The 16,561-nt window shown below is 45.4% G+C and overlaps 1 protein-coding gene across 1 annotated transcript in view; it reads right to left on the bottom strand.

Moving 5' to 3' along the window:
* MRC2 (mannose receptor C-type 2) overlaps window positions 1-16,561 on the bottom strand; it is a 122,238-nt gene that overhangs the window by 22,211 nt on the left and 83,466 nt on the right. The window contains exons 8-15 of the mRNA XM_077252688.1: window positions 15,091-15,245; window positions 14,129-14,239; window positions 10,150-10,265; window positions 9,301-9,449; window positions 8,683-8,897; window positions 7,790-7,932; window positions 6,956-7,058; window positions 5,587-5,725 (exon numbers count right to left, since the gene is read on the bottom strand). Of these exons, the coding sequence (XP_077108803.1) occupies window positions 5,587-5,725; window positions 6,956-7,058; window positions 7,790-7,932; window positions 8,683-8,897; window positions 9,301-9,449; window positions 10,150-10,265; window positions 14,129-14,239; window positions 15,091-15,245 (1,131 nt within the window). The remainder of the gene's footprint in view (window positions 1-5,586; window positions 5,726-6,955; window positions 7,059-7,789; window positions 7,933-8,682; window positions 8,898-9,300; window positions 9,450-10,149; window positions 10,266-14,128; window positions 14,240-15,090; window positions 15,246-16,561) is intronic.

A 16,561-nucleotide genomic window follows, 5' to 3' on the forward strand; every position in this document is an offset into this window, starting at 1 on the left:
TGGAGATCTCTCGGTCCTCAGTCCGGAATCCGGTCCACCAGGCTGCGCAAGTCCGTCCGGTCCAATGGCACTTCCAGAGTTCTCCTCACAGGTGGAAATCAGTGCCTTCCTTCTTAGCGCTTTGTGTTGTAGTCCTTCCCTGCTGTGCTTACGGAAAGTACCCCACAACTGTTGTGTCTGTTTCTTAAGTTCCCTCACAACTCGATTAACTGATCTTCTGCTAATCTTCCGTCCCTTCCTGATGTTACAGTAAGAACGGCACCCGTTTGTCAGGTAGGCCTGGAGTTCTTCCGGGACCCTAGAAACGCCCCTCTCCCGCAATTGCCCCCCAAGACTTCATAGGTGATATGTGGTAGACAGCCCGCCTGAGACTGACTGTCCTGCCGCTGTTTGGAGTATGGCTTAAAGCTGTATATTATTCCACTCCCTCGGCGTTCCGGCCACCGGTAATGCGCCTCAGCAAGGTGCTGCCTCTTTCAACAAAACCCCTGCTGGTATTCTCCTTCTGCTTGATTTCGTTTCTCACTCAGCACAATCTATCTCGCTTCTAATCCTTTCTTAGGGCACCGCCGCTATTCTGAGCAGGCACGGTCCCGTTACTTTCTTTCAATGCCAAGCCTCTGCCAGGATCCCACCCCTGGCAGAGACCCTTCTGTCTCTTCCTCCACAACACCCTCTCTCACTAGGTGTTGCTTCGTTCGATCCAGTCAGCTTTTTCTACTAACTTCCTGCCTGACCCCCAGTTTACCCACTATGGTGGGGAGTGGCCTAATGAATAGCACCCTTAGCTCCCCCCGGAGGCCCAGCTGTGAAACATATTGGTGTCTGTGATACCTGATTGGAGGAACTCCTTCAGTGCCATCGAACGCACCATGGCTCCCCTTAGTGGCGGAGCCACAGTACTGCAACGACCAGGACTCTGGGGCGCTGCACTCCCCCCTGGTTAAACACAGTACTCCGGGACTGGGAAGAAAACAACAATACAGGTTAGCAAAAAGACATACAAATTTGTTGAGTGCAAAACAATAAGCATACTTGAACAGGCTTCCCTTTATGGGAGGTGAGGACACTTTAACGTTACAAAACATAATCAAATATCATAGCAACAGGCTACAATTAACTCTCATTACCCAACCGGGTATTCTACTAAGTGCAAATGCTGGAACAATAAATTAACATTGCCTTTAAGAAACATACACTCTTAGTTTATCAAAGGCCTTCCTATAATCACATTACAGGGCAAGGTAACTTCACATTCTCCTACTTTGAACCTGCAGGACCGCCTGTCCCTATGGCACCAGACCTACTGCCTCTCCTTTCTTTTACAGGACCGCCCCGTTCAGCCAGGGCCTACTGCCTTTCTCTACTATACATAGTATAGACATAACATTCCTTTCAATTTGAGAGCATGGAGCACACTCTGCTTGGCTCCTGTAAGGACTCACTCACTAACCCCTACGGGTCTACTTTCTGTCCTTAGTAACGAACTAACTTTCTATGGGGACGCAGGGTTTACCTTCTATCCTCACATTCGTTATTACTTCTTTACTTTCAGTTAAACGGAACTCTACATCTACCCCTACGGGCTTTCTGCATCTTTCTCTTCAAAGAACATGATCTAGGTTTCACATTTTAAACAAATTAAACACACATAACTTTTCCATGAAAAACAGTTACATTTCCTTCAAAGCATTATCTCGACATTACTGTTCTAAAACAGTATCACTTTCAAGTTCAATTCTAACCTCCCCTTTAAGAGGAGATCAAGTCTTTCTGAGGTAGCTCTTCTTCTCAGCCTACCAGTCCATGCAAAGGCTCCGGAATGGTATCTTCGCAAAATGTCTTTAAACAAAACCAGTAGGAAGCACCTTTAAGAAGGTGCAAACTATTTACAAGAAAGTTCAAATCATGCACAGTCCATGATTTCGCAGTTTGTGTAACTTTGTGCAAAACTTCAAGAAAACAACAATAGTGACCCCGGGTCAACAAAGGGGTCACCTTTTTAAAGTTTACCCTGGACGGGTTTAGCAGCAACTTAAAGAACAAACAGTAACTATTTACATTTTAGAAGCAATAAAATCTTACTGGGGTTCTGCGGAAGGCGACCTCTTATCCGGCCTCACCAGGCCAACAGATCGCACCGGTGAGCCAGGACGCCGTTCCGGTCCCAGTAACGATAAAATCCCTCGCCGGGAGGTCCTCCTTGTCGGCAGGTGCACCCGTCCCTCCGGGGCACGGCGAGGCCGAGCTTCTCGCGATTCCTCGGGGCCGGGTCCTGCTGCCTTCCCTACGAGATTATCTCCTTCCGGTGCTCCCGCCGCAGCCTGGAGGGCGACGCATCGTTGGACACCTCGGGCGAACCAGCCCGTCTCTCCAGTGCCCCTTCTCCACCTCGTGTAGGTGACGGCGTCTCCCGGCTCCAGGTCACGATCGAACCTTCCGCTGCAAGGCTCCACCTCCTCCCGGTCCACGCGGATCTGCAGCGGCTCTCCTATTTCCTGGATCACCCCTCTTCCATACCGGGGGTTGAAGGCCACCACCACACCCCAGTGTGAGGACGGAATCTCCGGAACACTAATCAAATTAACTTGCTCCGCCTGGGGCCGGCTCCGCCACTCTGCCATAAGACGCCGTAAGTGCTCAGCATCCGGCATGATTTTCAGGCCCGGTGCGGGTAGCGTACCTTCCGCCGCGGCCGGGTAAGCAGCAACAGGAGACAACTTGATCTCGGTGGGCTGGCCCACCCGGGTGAGGGCACGGGCATCAGCCTTCAGGCGGCGGGCCAGCTGTCGGGCCTCGGCTGCAGCCACACATTCTTCGGACAGTGGCACAGGGGGTCGGCCCAACAGTGGCTCGGTGAGGGTCAGACCCCGCAGCGTTGGCGTTTCGGAGCCTGTCCCAGCTTGTGCGGCCTCGGACTGGGCCGGGTCAGCTCCGCGCTGTGCTCCTGGTGCCGCCATTTCTTGTTCTTTTCCCGCGTCTTCTTCCCGCGGTCTCTTCCGTGGGCGGCCCCGTCCCCATGGTCTCCACCCTCCGGCCAGGATCAGGAGGCGGACCTCTGCTGTTGACGGGCACGTCCTCAACACACAGAAATATTTAGACTGGGCGGCCATTGCTGTTCGCGCTCTCCAACTTGTCTACGCCCACTCCACGCCCCTCTTCTCTTCCTGCGCTCTCCTCAGCGCTGCAATGGCGGCGGATTTTGGCGGCAAATGGCACAACACACAGTCTTTTCAATAAAGTACGGTTTAAGTACAGTAAATCACAGTCTCTAGGCACACATGACCTGATTCTTCAGGCTTAAGTAGATCCTGTTCGTGACGCCAAGATTTGGAGCGCCCCCACACCGCCGCAGGGCCGAGGGGTACCCGGAGCCGGGCCTCTGGGATCTCAGTCCTGGGGTTGTCACGGTAGCTAGACCCGGTCCGTGGCCCTGTCTGTCAGTGGGGGACGTCCGTTGCAAATAGGTGCTGTTAACGGTGGTGTAGCGGTGCAGTTGTGGGGTGCAGGTCGCGGTAAATAACGAGGACACCAGGTTGCAGTCTCTTTACCTCTTTACTGGAGATCTCTCGGTCCTCAGTCCGGAATCCGGTCCACCAGGCTGCGCAAGTCCGGCCGGTCCAATGGCACTTCCAGAGTTCTCCTCACAGGTGGAAATCAGTGCCTTCCTTCTTAGCGCTTTGTGTTGTAGTCCTTCCCTGCTGTGCTTACGGAAAGTACCCCACAACTGTTGTGTCTGTTTCTTAAGTTCCCTCACAACTCGATTAACTGATCTTCTGCTAATCTTCCGTCCCTTCCTGATGTTACAGTAAGAACGGCACCCGTTTGTCAGGTAGGCCTGGAGTTCTTCCGGGACCCTAGAGACGCCCCTCTCCCGCAATTGCCCCCCAAGACTTCATAGGTGATATGTGGTAGACAGCCCGCCTGAGACTGACTGTCCTGCCGCTGTTTGGAGTATGGCTTAAAGCTGTATATTATTCCACTCCCTCGGCGTTCCGGCCACCGGTAATGCGCCTCAGCAAGGTGCTGCCTCTTTCAACAAAACCCCTGCTGGTATTCTCCTTCTGCTTGATTTCGTTTCTCACTCAGCACAATCTATCTCGCTTCTAATCCTTTCTTAGGGCACCGCCGCTATTCTGAGCAGGCACGGTCCCGTTACGTTCTTTCAATGCCAAGCCTCTGCCAGGATCCCACCCCTGGCAGAGACCCTTCTGTCTCTTCCTCCACAACACCCTCTCTCACTAGGTGTTGCTTCGTTCGATCCAGTCAGCTTTTTCTACTAACTTCCTGCCTGACCCCCAGTTTACCCACTATGGTGGGGAGTGGCCTAATGAATAGCACCCTTAGCTCCCCCCGGAGGCCCAGCTGTGAAACATATTGGTGTCTGTGATACCTGATTGGAGGAACTCCTTCAGTGCCATCGAACGCACCATGGCTCCCCTTAGTGGCGGAGCCACAGTACTGCAACGACCAGGACTCTGGGGCGCTGCATTAGCGTTTCAGACCCACAATCTTAGGAGTGATGTCGATCCTAGAGGTTGGACCCCCAGCAATCAGCAAGTTATCCCATATATTATAAGTTATCCCATATCTTACCCTTTAAGAAGGGTTGTTAATGATTAGAAAGATATGAATACTTTCTTCTAGGTACAGCTCCACACATATCTTGTCTATAATTGTGAACAGTCCAGAATTGGACTTGTCTATCCCATTTTCAGATCCAATCCCCACAAATTCAGAGCTGTCCTGGGCCACAAAAGAGTGGAGCTTATGTAAACCAGTGTTTCCCAAACTCCAGTCCTCACAACCACCCAACAGATGATGATTTCAGGATTTACTTAGTATTGGATGCATTATTAAAGCATCAGACATTGTCACAGGATGTCTCACAATTGCAATTGAAATCCTAAAAACATGATCTGTTGGGGGCTGTGAGGACTGGAGTTTGGGAAACACTGATGGTAAACCATGTAAAAAAACACTAATACTCACCTCCAGTGCCAGCGCCATTCCACCACTGTCAACGCCATTCTACCAGTGACAACACTGGCTTCCTGGGGCTCATGTGACATTGTTATGTCACGCAATCCCTGCAGCCAATCAGCGCTGGCTTCACTCTCCCCTCCTTCAGACAAATCAATACATCCGGGGAAGTGGGAGCTGTGGATGCTCTCTCATTTCCTCCAGATGCCAATTACATCCATAGGAGAGGAGAGGGAGCCAGCGCTGATTGGGCCACATGGATCACGTGACATAACAATGTCATGTGAGACCTGGGAGAGAAAGAGCAGACATTGCTGGAATGGCTCCGGCACCTGAAGTGAGTATAAGTGTTGTTATTTTACTAGGGAAAACATAGGGGTTGAGAAGGGGTTGCCTGACTAGTGGACAACCCCTTTAAACATCTATATTATGCCAACCGCAATGTTGGTAAGTATTCATGTTAACTACTGCAGCTTTTATCCATTGAAGTGAATAAGTAAATCAGGCTGCAATACCTGACACAACCTGTGGTCAAATAAACAAATGCATAATTTTATAATAAGAATTAAAATATATCTAAATAATTAATTCATAGGACTGTACCTTTGGGAAGTTTACAAATCCAATCTGTTGGCGACTCACATTCGAGGGCCACCCACTGCAGGGATGAAAGGTTTAACACTGCGCATCTCCGGATGTCATCATTGTCCTGATTGCTGCGGTCGAAATTGTGGTACGCATACTAAAAAGAGAAGCAAACTAGATGACAAGATTTGTTGCAAAGTTCTCCATCTTCTGAGGAAACAATTTTTTGGACTACATCAATATTCATGAGAATGGATCACAGTACATCATTCACATGTAGGCAAATTCAAGTTTGCTGATGCATTTTTTCTCTCTAGCCTCAGCTGACTGATACATTGCAGCCATGCACATCTATCTGTCTCTATGGTAACAGACTACAAACCAACTCTGTGTAGTCTGATTTTAAAGCTACTGTTACCATCTGTCTAATATATCTTGAAAACATAAATTTAATAGTTCGGCAAGTCATAAGGGATGTTTAGAAGGGAGTGTGTCTGTGATTCTAGTCAGGGATGCTTAACGCTGCATAGAAGCTGTACATGCAATATAAAAATGTTATTGAACATACAAAATAGTAGTAAAATATTAACAAATACAAGTTCATTTTATTTATTTTTCAATAATAACAAAAACAGACAGTGTTATAAAGGTGTTATCCTTGTTTGTATAATTAAAGCTTAGTTAACCTTATTAAAGACCAAGAGATGTACATTTATGACGCTAGGTCCTTGGCTTTAACGTCTCTCCATTGTAAATTTAGTGTGCAGAGTTAAAGATCCTGCAATCTCGAAGGAGCAGGTCCAGTTCCAAGCTGTTAGACACGTTCACTAAACACTAGGAAGAAGATAGAATGAGTTTATCATTGCTTCCATCTCCTTTTCTGCCGGCTACATGGTGCTCCTTGAGCATTATGCAGCGAAGAAAAGCATCTGCTAATGGTTCTGTAGGACCTAACAATCACATGATTGCTGGGTCTCTGCTCAGCAACTGAAATTAAGTCTGCTAGTGACTTCTATCACTGCCGTGGACCGTTGTCCCCTGTAACTGGGGTTCCTATGGAAGCCCCAGTTACAGTGAAAAAAGGAGCAATTAAAAAAGGTGATCCCTAGAGATCTTTTATAATCACTTGAGGACAAATTATGTTAAAATGTATATATTACACAGTAATTAATATGTACGTCAAAACAGTGTTAAAAAAATAAAAGAAAACCTCTTGCAGCCACGTCAATGAAAAAATAAAAAAGTTATGGTTACTGAAATTGGGAGATTCAAAAATGGAAAAAAAATCATTAAGGCCCATTCAGGTCTGGTCATATTATCTGCCGAAAACTTTTTTTTTCAAAATAATAGTTACATTTTCTTATTGGACTGAATATTTTTAACTTACCCCTAGTCCATCACTCCAAACCCAACTGTGGTCACCACTGGGATCTCCTCGGTAAAGGCCAATCCAAAATAAGTGTTGTTCGTGGGCTTCAGGATCTGATTCACTGAGAGAGACATCATCAAAGCAAATATTCAAAAATCTTTAGAATGCCAGGATCTCAAATTGATACCGACTGCGATCAATTTTAATTGCTAGAATTAGTTATGTGCAGCCACACATCTAACATGCAGTATTGGGCTCTGTTCACAGTATTGTCAAGGGTTGAAATTTCATACAATACATAAAAATATGATGATTCAGAAATGATCCAATTTGTAATGGGTCCAAACCGATCACATCGACTTATAATGAGTCTGTCATGTTTCTGTCTTACATAGCCGCCCTGCAGCATCATTTATTATGTTATGTCCATAAAAAAGCAATGAAAACCTCGCAGAAAATGAACGTGTGAACAGAGAAGGACATGAGGACCATTCCAATGATTGGTAAGTTATGTCATCCATGATCGCATTCTCCACATTGTGGCCATTTTTTGTTGCATCAATCCTGCTCTGTTTAAAAAGATAAAAAAGGAGGATCTTGAGTAGAGGATTGCCATTATGATATCCATGTGTGATAACATGGGTTGAGTATTTGGGAGACCCCAAAAGTCCTGAAATGTTATTTCTACAAGCCAGAAGCTAAAAAAAGAAACCAAAACGTCAGATTGCTGTTTTTCTACTCTTATTGTTTATAGGTGAAATTGCCCTACTTTTTAAAGATGTGTACGAATAGAGTCTAAGACAAGGCGGAAAATGGAGTTTCTGGCCAGTCAGAGATACAGATACTACTTACCCGAAGATTTTGCTTAGTATTTGAGCGACATGCTGCTCCTCAGCAACACTGGAGATACTAAGTAACTGAGCCCCGATTTCTCGACAGGATTGTTGAGCTGAGCCCCAAGTCTTTTTATCCTGGGAATTCTCTGAATGAAAAACCTATTTGAGAAATAAGAGGCCTGTCATTAGTAACAACTACAAGTAACTTATGATTGAGTGATAGCGAAGGGGTACCTATACAGACAGCAAATCAGGGCTTAGTATCCATAGGTTCCTCTGACTATGGGAGCATTCACAATTGCATGTCTCACGATCCAAGCATGAACCATCATGCATGGACTTCTGTGGGTCTTCTGACCATACCTGGAAATGTCTCATATATGTCTATTTGGCTGCCAAGTTTTGGGTCGGGGCCAGTGGGGTAACTTAAAGCTTGTGGGTCCCAATGCAAAATTGACTACAGGGACCCTAAATATTATGGGTTTGTAAGAGTATTTGTGTTCCCATATGGACAGTTCTCAGTTTGGGCAGCTTAGGCTCCAGGGCACAAGTGCGACTGCAACCGCTACACCTACTATAGTGACGCCCATGGTCAGGACACTTGCGGCCAACCTGTGCTTCATGGCCTATGCTTGGACCATGACACACGGATGTGTGAATATAGCTTTATAGAAAGACATCAGAACTATAAGTGACACAGAGTAGGTGGAGGCCTAAATACGTCTCTGCCTGTCATCTGATAGGATTTCCTTATGATTGATCTGTGGAACATTATGTAGCAGGGCCTAGTAAGATTGACAGAACAGGAACCCCGTAGAATCCTGTGTCGGGCGTGTGACTCAAAACTAGTCTTCATCAAGGCAAATTAAGCCATTGCAGTGTTTTGTGAGAACCTCCTCTCAGGCTCACCTTGTAGCAGTGCCTTAGCGTCGGGGAAGAGCTCCAGTCATCAGGACAACTTCCATTAACACTGGGCGTTGGCCGAGCTGCGGGTAACAGAGGGACCATTGGAAGCAGAGTCTGCATACAGATGTACTTTGATCTGAACGAATCGCAGTCCTTTACCTCCCACAAACCGAGGGATCTTCCTGTAGCCAACACTACACATCCCCCTTTATCGTAACCTGATGGAAGAAAACACTATGAAGAAAAAGTATGTGGTTGCAGTGAGCAGATTATTACTTGTGCTAAGTCTTCCCAGTCATCAGAGATAAGCAATTAAATTAGCATGACCCTGGTCAGTATTCTACTGGACAGGACTCCTACAATCCGCAACTTACCTGATGGCATCCACGGATCTTCTTTTGATTAGCCGCCCTAATGTGTGTGCGTCACGGCGCACTCATGATGTCACACCAGGCCAGCTAATCCAAAAAGGAGCTGTGGATCCCGTCAGGTAGGAGGTGATTCGTAGGTTTCTTGTGGCCAGGTCCGTATTCCATGGCCCCTGGACCAGAATCCTGAAACTTATTTCCTCCTCTCTACCATGTGAAAATGTATAGGATTCCTCATTATCTTTTTACTTACCAGGTTCACCTCTGTTCCAGTGAGTGTAAGTCACTTCTTCCCCATTATACCAGCGAAAAATCCCAGTACGATTTATATCCTGCAGAGCTGTCCAGGAATAGCTTCCTTCAGACTCGTAAAGAAGACTATTAACAAAGGCCTGGTCAAACCTATGTAAGACGAAAGGAGGATTAGAGTAGACATAGATGTACAAAAACTCATCATGGTATATGCACCTAGGGAGAAGAGACAGTAGATTTTCCATCTTAATTTTCCAGGCAGATATTACTGTATGTGGATAAGATTTCTTAAAATGTCAACTACGCATTGCAGGAAAAATCTTCTGCATAAATTGACCATTGGTGTTGATTTTCAATCTATATAATGTCAATTTTTGCTGTGGATTTAAAAGGTTATTCTCAACACTTAACCTCTATCTCCCGAAGGTGTGCGCTCCAGAACTGTGCACATGGAAGTGGAGGTAGCTTTGCCTCTGCAGCAATGGAGTAGTTCAGTGCCACCAAAGACTATAGCAAAGAGCATGCAAGAGCAGCACTCCTTGCCAAGGAAACCCTCCACCACTGTTAGACTGCAGAGGTGGCCAGTAACCTAGGCGACGAGCAGTAAACTACAAAATTAAAAATCCTTCTGTTTTTGAGAACGCAGATGATTAATAAGAAACAAATTGCAAAGTTGATTGTTTTTTTACAGGCATTCTGCAATTTTAATGAAAACCCCTTTAACCCTTTACAATGTAAAAGGTGACAGTTGTAGCATTGCCGCAATAACCTCTGCGAGGGAAACCAGAAGTGGATAAGTCCTGTGTGCACATAGCTTCAGTATCCTGCAACTTCATGACATAGGTCCTACCTGTTCTGGATAATGAGCAGTCTAGAAGCTCGGCCGGAACAAGATTTAATCGCCTCATTGTACGTCACTTGTTCATCGCTGAGCCAGTAACAAGATGGCATGTGCCAGCTCCAGCCCTAAAGAAGGAAGGAAGGACATGGTGTAAATCACATAGATCATGCCAAATATATGGAAACACTCCTTTAATGACCAAATAATAAAAAAAAAGATTACAAAAACAATAATGATTTTTGGCTAATATGTAATGGGACCTCCTGACTGAGAAAGATCGGGCAGGTGGTTTTCAACATGTCCAATCTTTTTGTTCTACAGGAGCCAAGCCACCATAAGAGTTGCCAGAGTCGTCAGGTTCCCCATTCAGATCACATACACACTTTGTCGAGCAGTGTATGGGGAGAAGATGTATGGGGAAAGAGAGCTGTTGGCATACAGATATCATCTATGGCCAGACTTTAGAGTTCACTGACAGGAACAGATAATCATTTAAACAATGAAGTCGTTGGAACTGAAGACAAGAAAACAATGCCAGACAAGTGTTTATACAGGACGAGAATCGAGAATTAAATGGTTTAAAAGGGGTCGGTACAGCGTAACATCGGGCATCGTGAGCTGTGTTCACTCAGACAGAGATCATAATCCAGAGTGTGTTTCTGTTGAACGTTCAATCCCATAGGTGATACTAATAGTTTCTAATACCTGAATTCATAAAATATTGTACAGACATTCCCGCTGATTCTGTGCAAAGAAAATGTAGTAAAATTAGCGATAAAATGTTCGATAATCAATTTCACAAGTTTATATGAACAGCGGCATTTGCAATAATGCCAATGAAGAATGTGACAAGAATAAGTATTCGGTCCAGTGCTCCAATGGCTACTGTACAATTACCGCAGAACATGATCACCCAGTCACTGAAAGCCAGACCGATTTAGGTTTGGATTTCCACTTCCCTTTTTGCTGGTGTAATCGTTGAATGAGAGAAGAATCTCCATTTCCATTACACAATTTTCAAAAGTTCAAACAGAATTTTATCGCTCGCCTAAGTGATTTAATGCGCGATGAAAGAGCGTTTTTGGACACATTGTCCCTCAACCCATTCACATTACACAATTATTGTGAAAGATGTTGTTAATAGTGATGAGCAACGCATTTGGGATATCAGTCCCCTGGCCTCGGCGAATTTTCCGCACGAGTTCGATTCGCAGCTAATACATTGGTCACGAATTGAATGATCCTTATTATGTTCTGGGGTCTAGAGAGAAATAACATTATAAATGTGAGATGTTAAAATAAAAAAAAAATAATAATACTTACTTAGGGTATGTGTCCACGTTCAGGTTTGCTTCAGGCTTTGGTCAGGATTTTATGCAAGTAAAATCCTGACCAAAAATGCACCTGAGGTCACTGGCAGGTCACCTGCGGTGTTCCTGCGTGTTTTGCTCATTGTAGCAACATGCTGCGTTCTTAAAAAACGCACCGCATGTGCGTTTTCGCGGGAAAAACGCATGCGTTTTTTCCTGCACAGTGGAGACGGGATTTCATTAAATCCCCTCCACTATGCTGTAACATCTGGACGCTGCGTTTTTGACGCTGCGGCTCAGCGCTGCGTCAAAAACGCAGCGTTTCCTGAACGTGGACACATACTCTCTTTCTCATCGCTTACCTGTTTGGTCTTTTCACTATAGGCCAGCACTTCTGGCCCAGTCGCTGTGCGTTGCTAGGTCACGGAGCACGTTGACGTCATGATGTTGAACCTCACGATGCGCAGTGACCCCTGAGGCCTAGTGTCGAACCTTACCATGTGCCGTTACCCCTGAGGCCTGGTGTCAAACTTTACAATGCACAGTGACCCCTGAGGCCTGATGTCGAACCTTACCATGTACGGTTACCCCTGAGGCCTGATGATGAACCTTACGATATGCAGTGACCCCTGAGGCCTGGTGTTGACCTTTAAGATGCGTAGTGACCCCTGAAGCCTGGTGTCGAACCTTATGATGTGCACTGCCCCTGAGGTCTGGTGTCAAACCTTAAGATGCGCAGTGACCCTAAGGTCTGGTGTTGAACTTTATGATGCGTAGTTACCCCTGAGGCCTGGTGTTGAACCTTGCGATGCTCAGTGACCCCTGAGGCCTGGTGTCGAACCTTATGATGCGTAGTGACCCCTGAGGCCTGGTGTCGAACCTTACAATGCGTAGTGACCCCTGAGGCTTGGTAGCAAATAGATCAATGGCTGCACTCAATTTTACTGTACTAAAGCAAGGAAATGTGCGATACATGAAATGTGAATAGCATAATGGCTTGTGAAATCTATGAAAAAACACATGAGATGCTTAGCACAAGATTATGCACCAGTTCAGACTAGATTGCTGTTCAGTCAGTTTCCTATATTTACTATGTACTATTTTTTCTGACTTGAAGGCCCTGCCTTTCACCATGCTATGATTTTAATTACATCCAAACACAGTTATTCCGACCTTCCTATAAATGCAGGCTTTACCATGTTATTAGCCATAGGTAAGTGTTCACACTAGGCAGTCAGGTCAGGTACCCATTTGAGATTACCTTGACGTTTGGTGGATGGGCTCACAATTTTTGGCCAAATCTTGTGCTAAGCATCTCATGTGTTTTTTTCATAGATTTCACAAGCCATTATGCTATTCACATTTCATGTATCGCACATTTTCTTGCTTTAGTACAGTAAAATTGAGCGCAGCCATTGATCTATTTGCTATGCAAGTCCTTTTTTGGTTATGCACCAGTTCAGACTAGATTGCTGTTCAGTCAGTTTTCCTATATTTACCCTGAGGCCTGGTGTCGAACCTTACAATGTGCAGTGACCCCTGAGGTCTGGTGTCGAACCTTACAATGTGCAGTGACCCCTGAAGCCTGGTGTAGAACCTTACGATGTGCAGTGACCCCTGAGGCCTGGTGTCAAACCTTAAGATGCGCAGTGACCCTAAGGCCTGGTGTCGAACTTTATGATGCGTAGTGACACCTGAGGCCTGGTGTTGATCCTTACAATGCGCAGTGACCCCTGAGGCCTGGTGTCGAACGTTATGATGCGTAGTGACCCCTGAGGCCTGCTGTCGAACCTTACAATGCATAGTGATCCCTGAGGCTTGGTGTCATACCTTACAATGCGCAGTGACCCCTGAGGCCTGGTGTCGAACCTTATGATGCGCAGTGACCCCTGAGGCCTGGTGTCGAACCTTACGATGCACAGTGACCCCTGAGGCCAGGTCGCGGCCGGAAGTCCTTGCCTATAGTGAAAACGCTGGATATGTGGCACATGATGGAAGAAAGAGGACTGCAAGGTGGCCAGTAAGCAGTTGGGTATCCGGAGAGGTGAGTGATGAGGTATGTTTTTTTTCTTTACTATCTGTCAGCTTTATAGGATTCACCAAAAGGCTGGAAAGGAATTTTTTTGTGCAATCCTCACAAATTAAATTGAAAATTATTTGAATTCACATGGAACTGTTGATTTCAGGAAAAAACTTGGTCCTTCTCTCATCACTAGTCGTTAATGTCAGAATTCGAAGGTTTATGGGCCAGTGTATGGATATGGTGAGATTGTGATGAGAAGAAGCCAAGATGCAACAACTATTCCGCTCTGAAGTGGTGGGCTGCACACACCGAGACCCCTGTCCTCAGAGAACCGGACCGTGAGCCGGATCTTATGTGCTCTGTAAGTGGATGTGAATAGTAGCAGGAGAGGAGGAATAACTGTGCGTTCTTGTCCGTGGTTTTAGACAAGGAGGGATGTTCACCAGCTTTGTGTGATTACAGCTGCATTAGTTTTCAAAAAGCTGGCAGAGAGAAAAATGGCTTATCCCTGGTCACTTGGGGATGTGTGATTAATGTGAAGTGAATCTTACTGTGAGCCTACAAGATTTAGTGTAATCTGCCAGTGAACAATGCATGCAATTTAGAGACTGGAACACCTCTTTATAATAATAAATAACAGCATTTCTGTTTGTACCTTTTGGCAGGGTTCATGGTGGTCCTCAGTGGTCCCCTCTATGGGTTGCCCAGGCTTCTTGCAGATAAACGGGCTGGTCTGATTACATGGGCTGTCATTCCATTTACCCTCCTGTTAGAAAAAATATTCAAGATCAACAGTCTGTGCATACTATTTGAGAAGCAGTGAAATATTATATTGATTTTGGCCTCTATTCCAGCCCCCTGAGAACGACATAACTGTGAAGCGCCCCTAGTGGTCACCTAACAAGGAACTTGCCAAGTGGAAAGTTGTCTGCATGTACAGAGCAAAACTGCCGATATGTTTTTTTTAAACCTTTTTTACCCAACCACAAGTATTTACTATTGTTGTAGAGAGAAAAAAATACTTCACACTTCTTTTTTTTTCCCAAAACATAAATTATTACACACCACACAATATCCTGCCAGGGAACCCACATTTCATAAAACTGCCGATATGTTTTTTTAAACCTTTTTTACCCAACCACAAGTATTTACTATTGTTGTAGAGAGAAAAAAATACTTCACACTTCTTTTTTTTTCCCAAAACATAAATTATTACACACCACACAATATCCTGCCAGGGAACCCACATTTCATAAAACTGCTGATATGGTAAAAAGGGTTGTACAACATGGAGGTTTCTTCTAAAAACACTGCCACACCTCGGTTGTATGTGGTATTGCAGGTCAGACTTTTCTTCGATAGAGCTAAGCTGCAATACCAGACATAACCAACGGATAAGTGTGGTGCTATTGCAGCGAAATAGCGGCTATGTTATTTTTTAAAATAATTTACAACCCTTTTTAGGCTCCGTTATTTCTTTAGATCATCCCTTTTTGGGGAGGCACAAACTATTTTCATTCAAGTTCAATGGTTTGGATTTTGCATTAATAAGAACTCTGGGAAATGACAATCACAAGGAAAGCTATTTTCTCTATAAAATAAGAATCCTTTTCTCACCGGTCCCCAGATAGTGACACAGTCCTCCATGCTATCCCGGAAGTTGTTGGGCTCAAAGGGATGCCATGATGTAAAAGTGACAGCACTGCCATCTGACCACTCAAAATTCATCTGGTGCTTGATATCATTCAGTCCGATCCACAGCTCTTCTACGTCTGAAGGAAAAAGTATGCTATAATCCTGGGGCAATTTCTGATTTGTTTCCTTTTTGGCTGTTAAAGGGGTTGTATTGTCAGCCACCTAGATGGACTAAAGGGGTGTCTCCATCCGGAATCCTACTTTATGAGCCACAGCTCTTGGGGACTGGAGTAATCCTTGTAGTACAACGATGGCTATTAAGGCCGGTGCAGACGACCGTATAATCTGTCATCTGAGAGAATCGGGCCGATTATGCAAATGTAAATCTGATCAGAGTGTGATCATAGTGTGAACCAATTCTCTCAGATGAGGAGAAGATGGAGAAAAAAAATGTCTCCATCTTCAACATTCTTTAAGTCTTTGGAAATTGGACTGCACTCAGATGTCATCCGAGTGCAGTCCGATCATTTCCATGGGCTCATTGACTTGCACAGTCAAGAGCAATCCGAACATTGGATCAAACTCAGCCATAAAGCTATTTTTTGTCAGACTGGCTCGGTCCGAGGAAAAAAAAAATTGGATATGTGCACAGCCTGACAGAATATCATTGGTCAATGTTTTTTGGCCCGAAAAATACAGTCGTCTGCATAAATCGTTAATCTGAATGATGGCTATGTAATGCTACATTTTCTTTGCACCTGCTGCTCCTACTAAGGCCGGAGTCACACTTGCGTGTGTAATGCGAGAAACTCGCATGAGCCTCTCGCATCAATACCTGGCACTGCCGCCGGCACTCGGGACCGGAGTGTGCGGCTGCATAGAAATACATGTAGCTGAATGCTCCGGTCCCGAGTTCTGGCGGCAGTGCCGGATTTCTCGCATTGCACACGCAAGTGTGACCCCGGCCTAAAGTGCATAATAGGTTAACTCTTTCCCCTACTGTTTAACATGGGTCATCGATGACCCTCAGTTAAAGGGGTTGTTCACCTTTTTGGGACAATTTTTCTTTAAGGCTAAGTGCACAACTCCTGCCGTGGATATATCGCATGCGGAATTGGCATGCATATTCCTAGCGTTTTGCAAGCATAATTAGCTTGCAGAATGCTAGCGTTTTCCAAGCGATCTGTAGCATTGCTTGGAAAACTGATTGACAGGTTGGTCACACTTCTCAAACATAGCGTTTGACATGTGTGACCAACTTTTTACTATTGCTGCTGCCTATGCAGCATCAGTAGTAAAAAGATATAATGTTAAAAATAATTAAAAAAATGGTTATACTCACCTTCTGATGGCCCCCGATCTCCTCAGCGATGCACGCGGCGGCTTCCGTTCCTATAGATGCTTTGTGTTCAGGACCTGCGATGACGTCACAGTCACGTGACCGAGACGTCAT

This window comes from Ranitomeya variabilis, chromosome 4 (assembly GCF_051348905.1).
Source record: "Ranitomeya variabilis isolate aRanVar5 chromosome 4, aRanVar5.hap1, whole genome shotgun sequence".
NCBI classification, from domain to species: Eukaryota; Metazoa; Chordata; class Amphibia; order Anura; family Dendrobatidae; genus Ranitomeya; species Ranitomeya variabilis.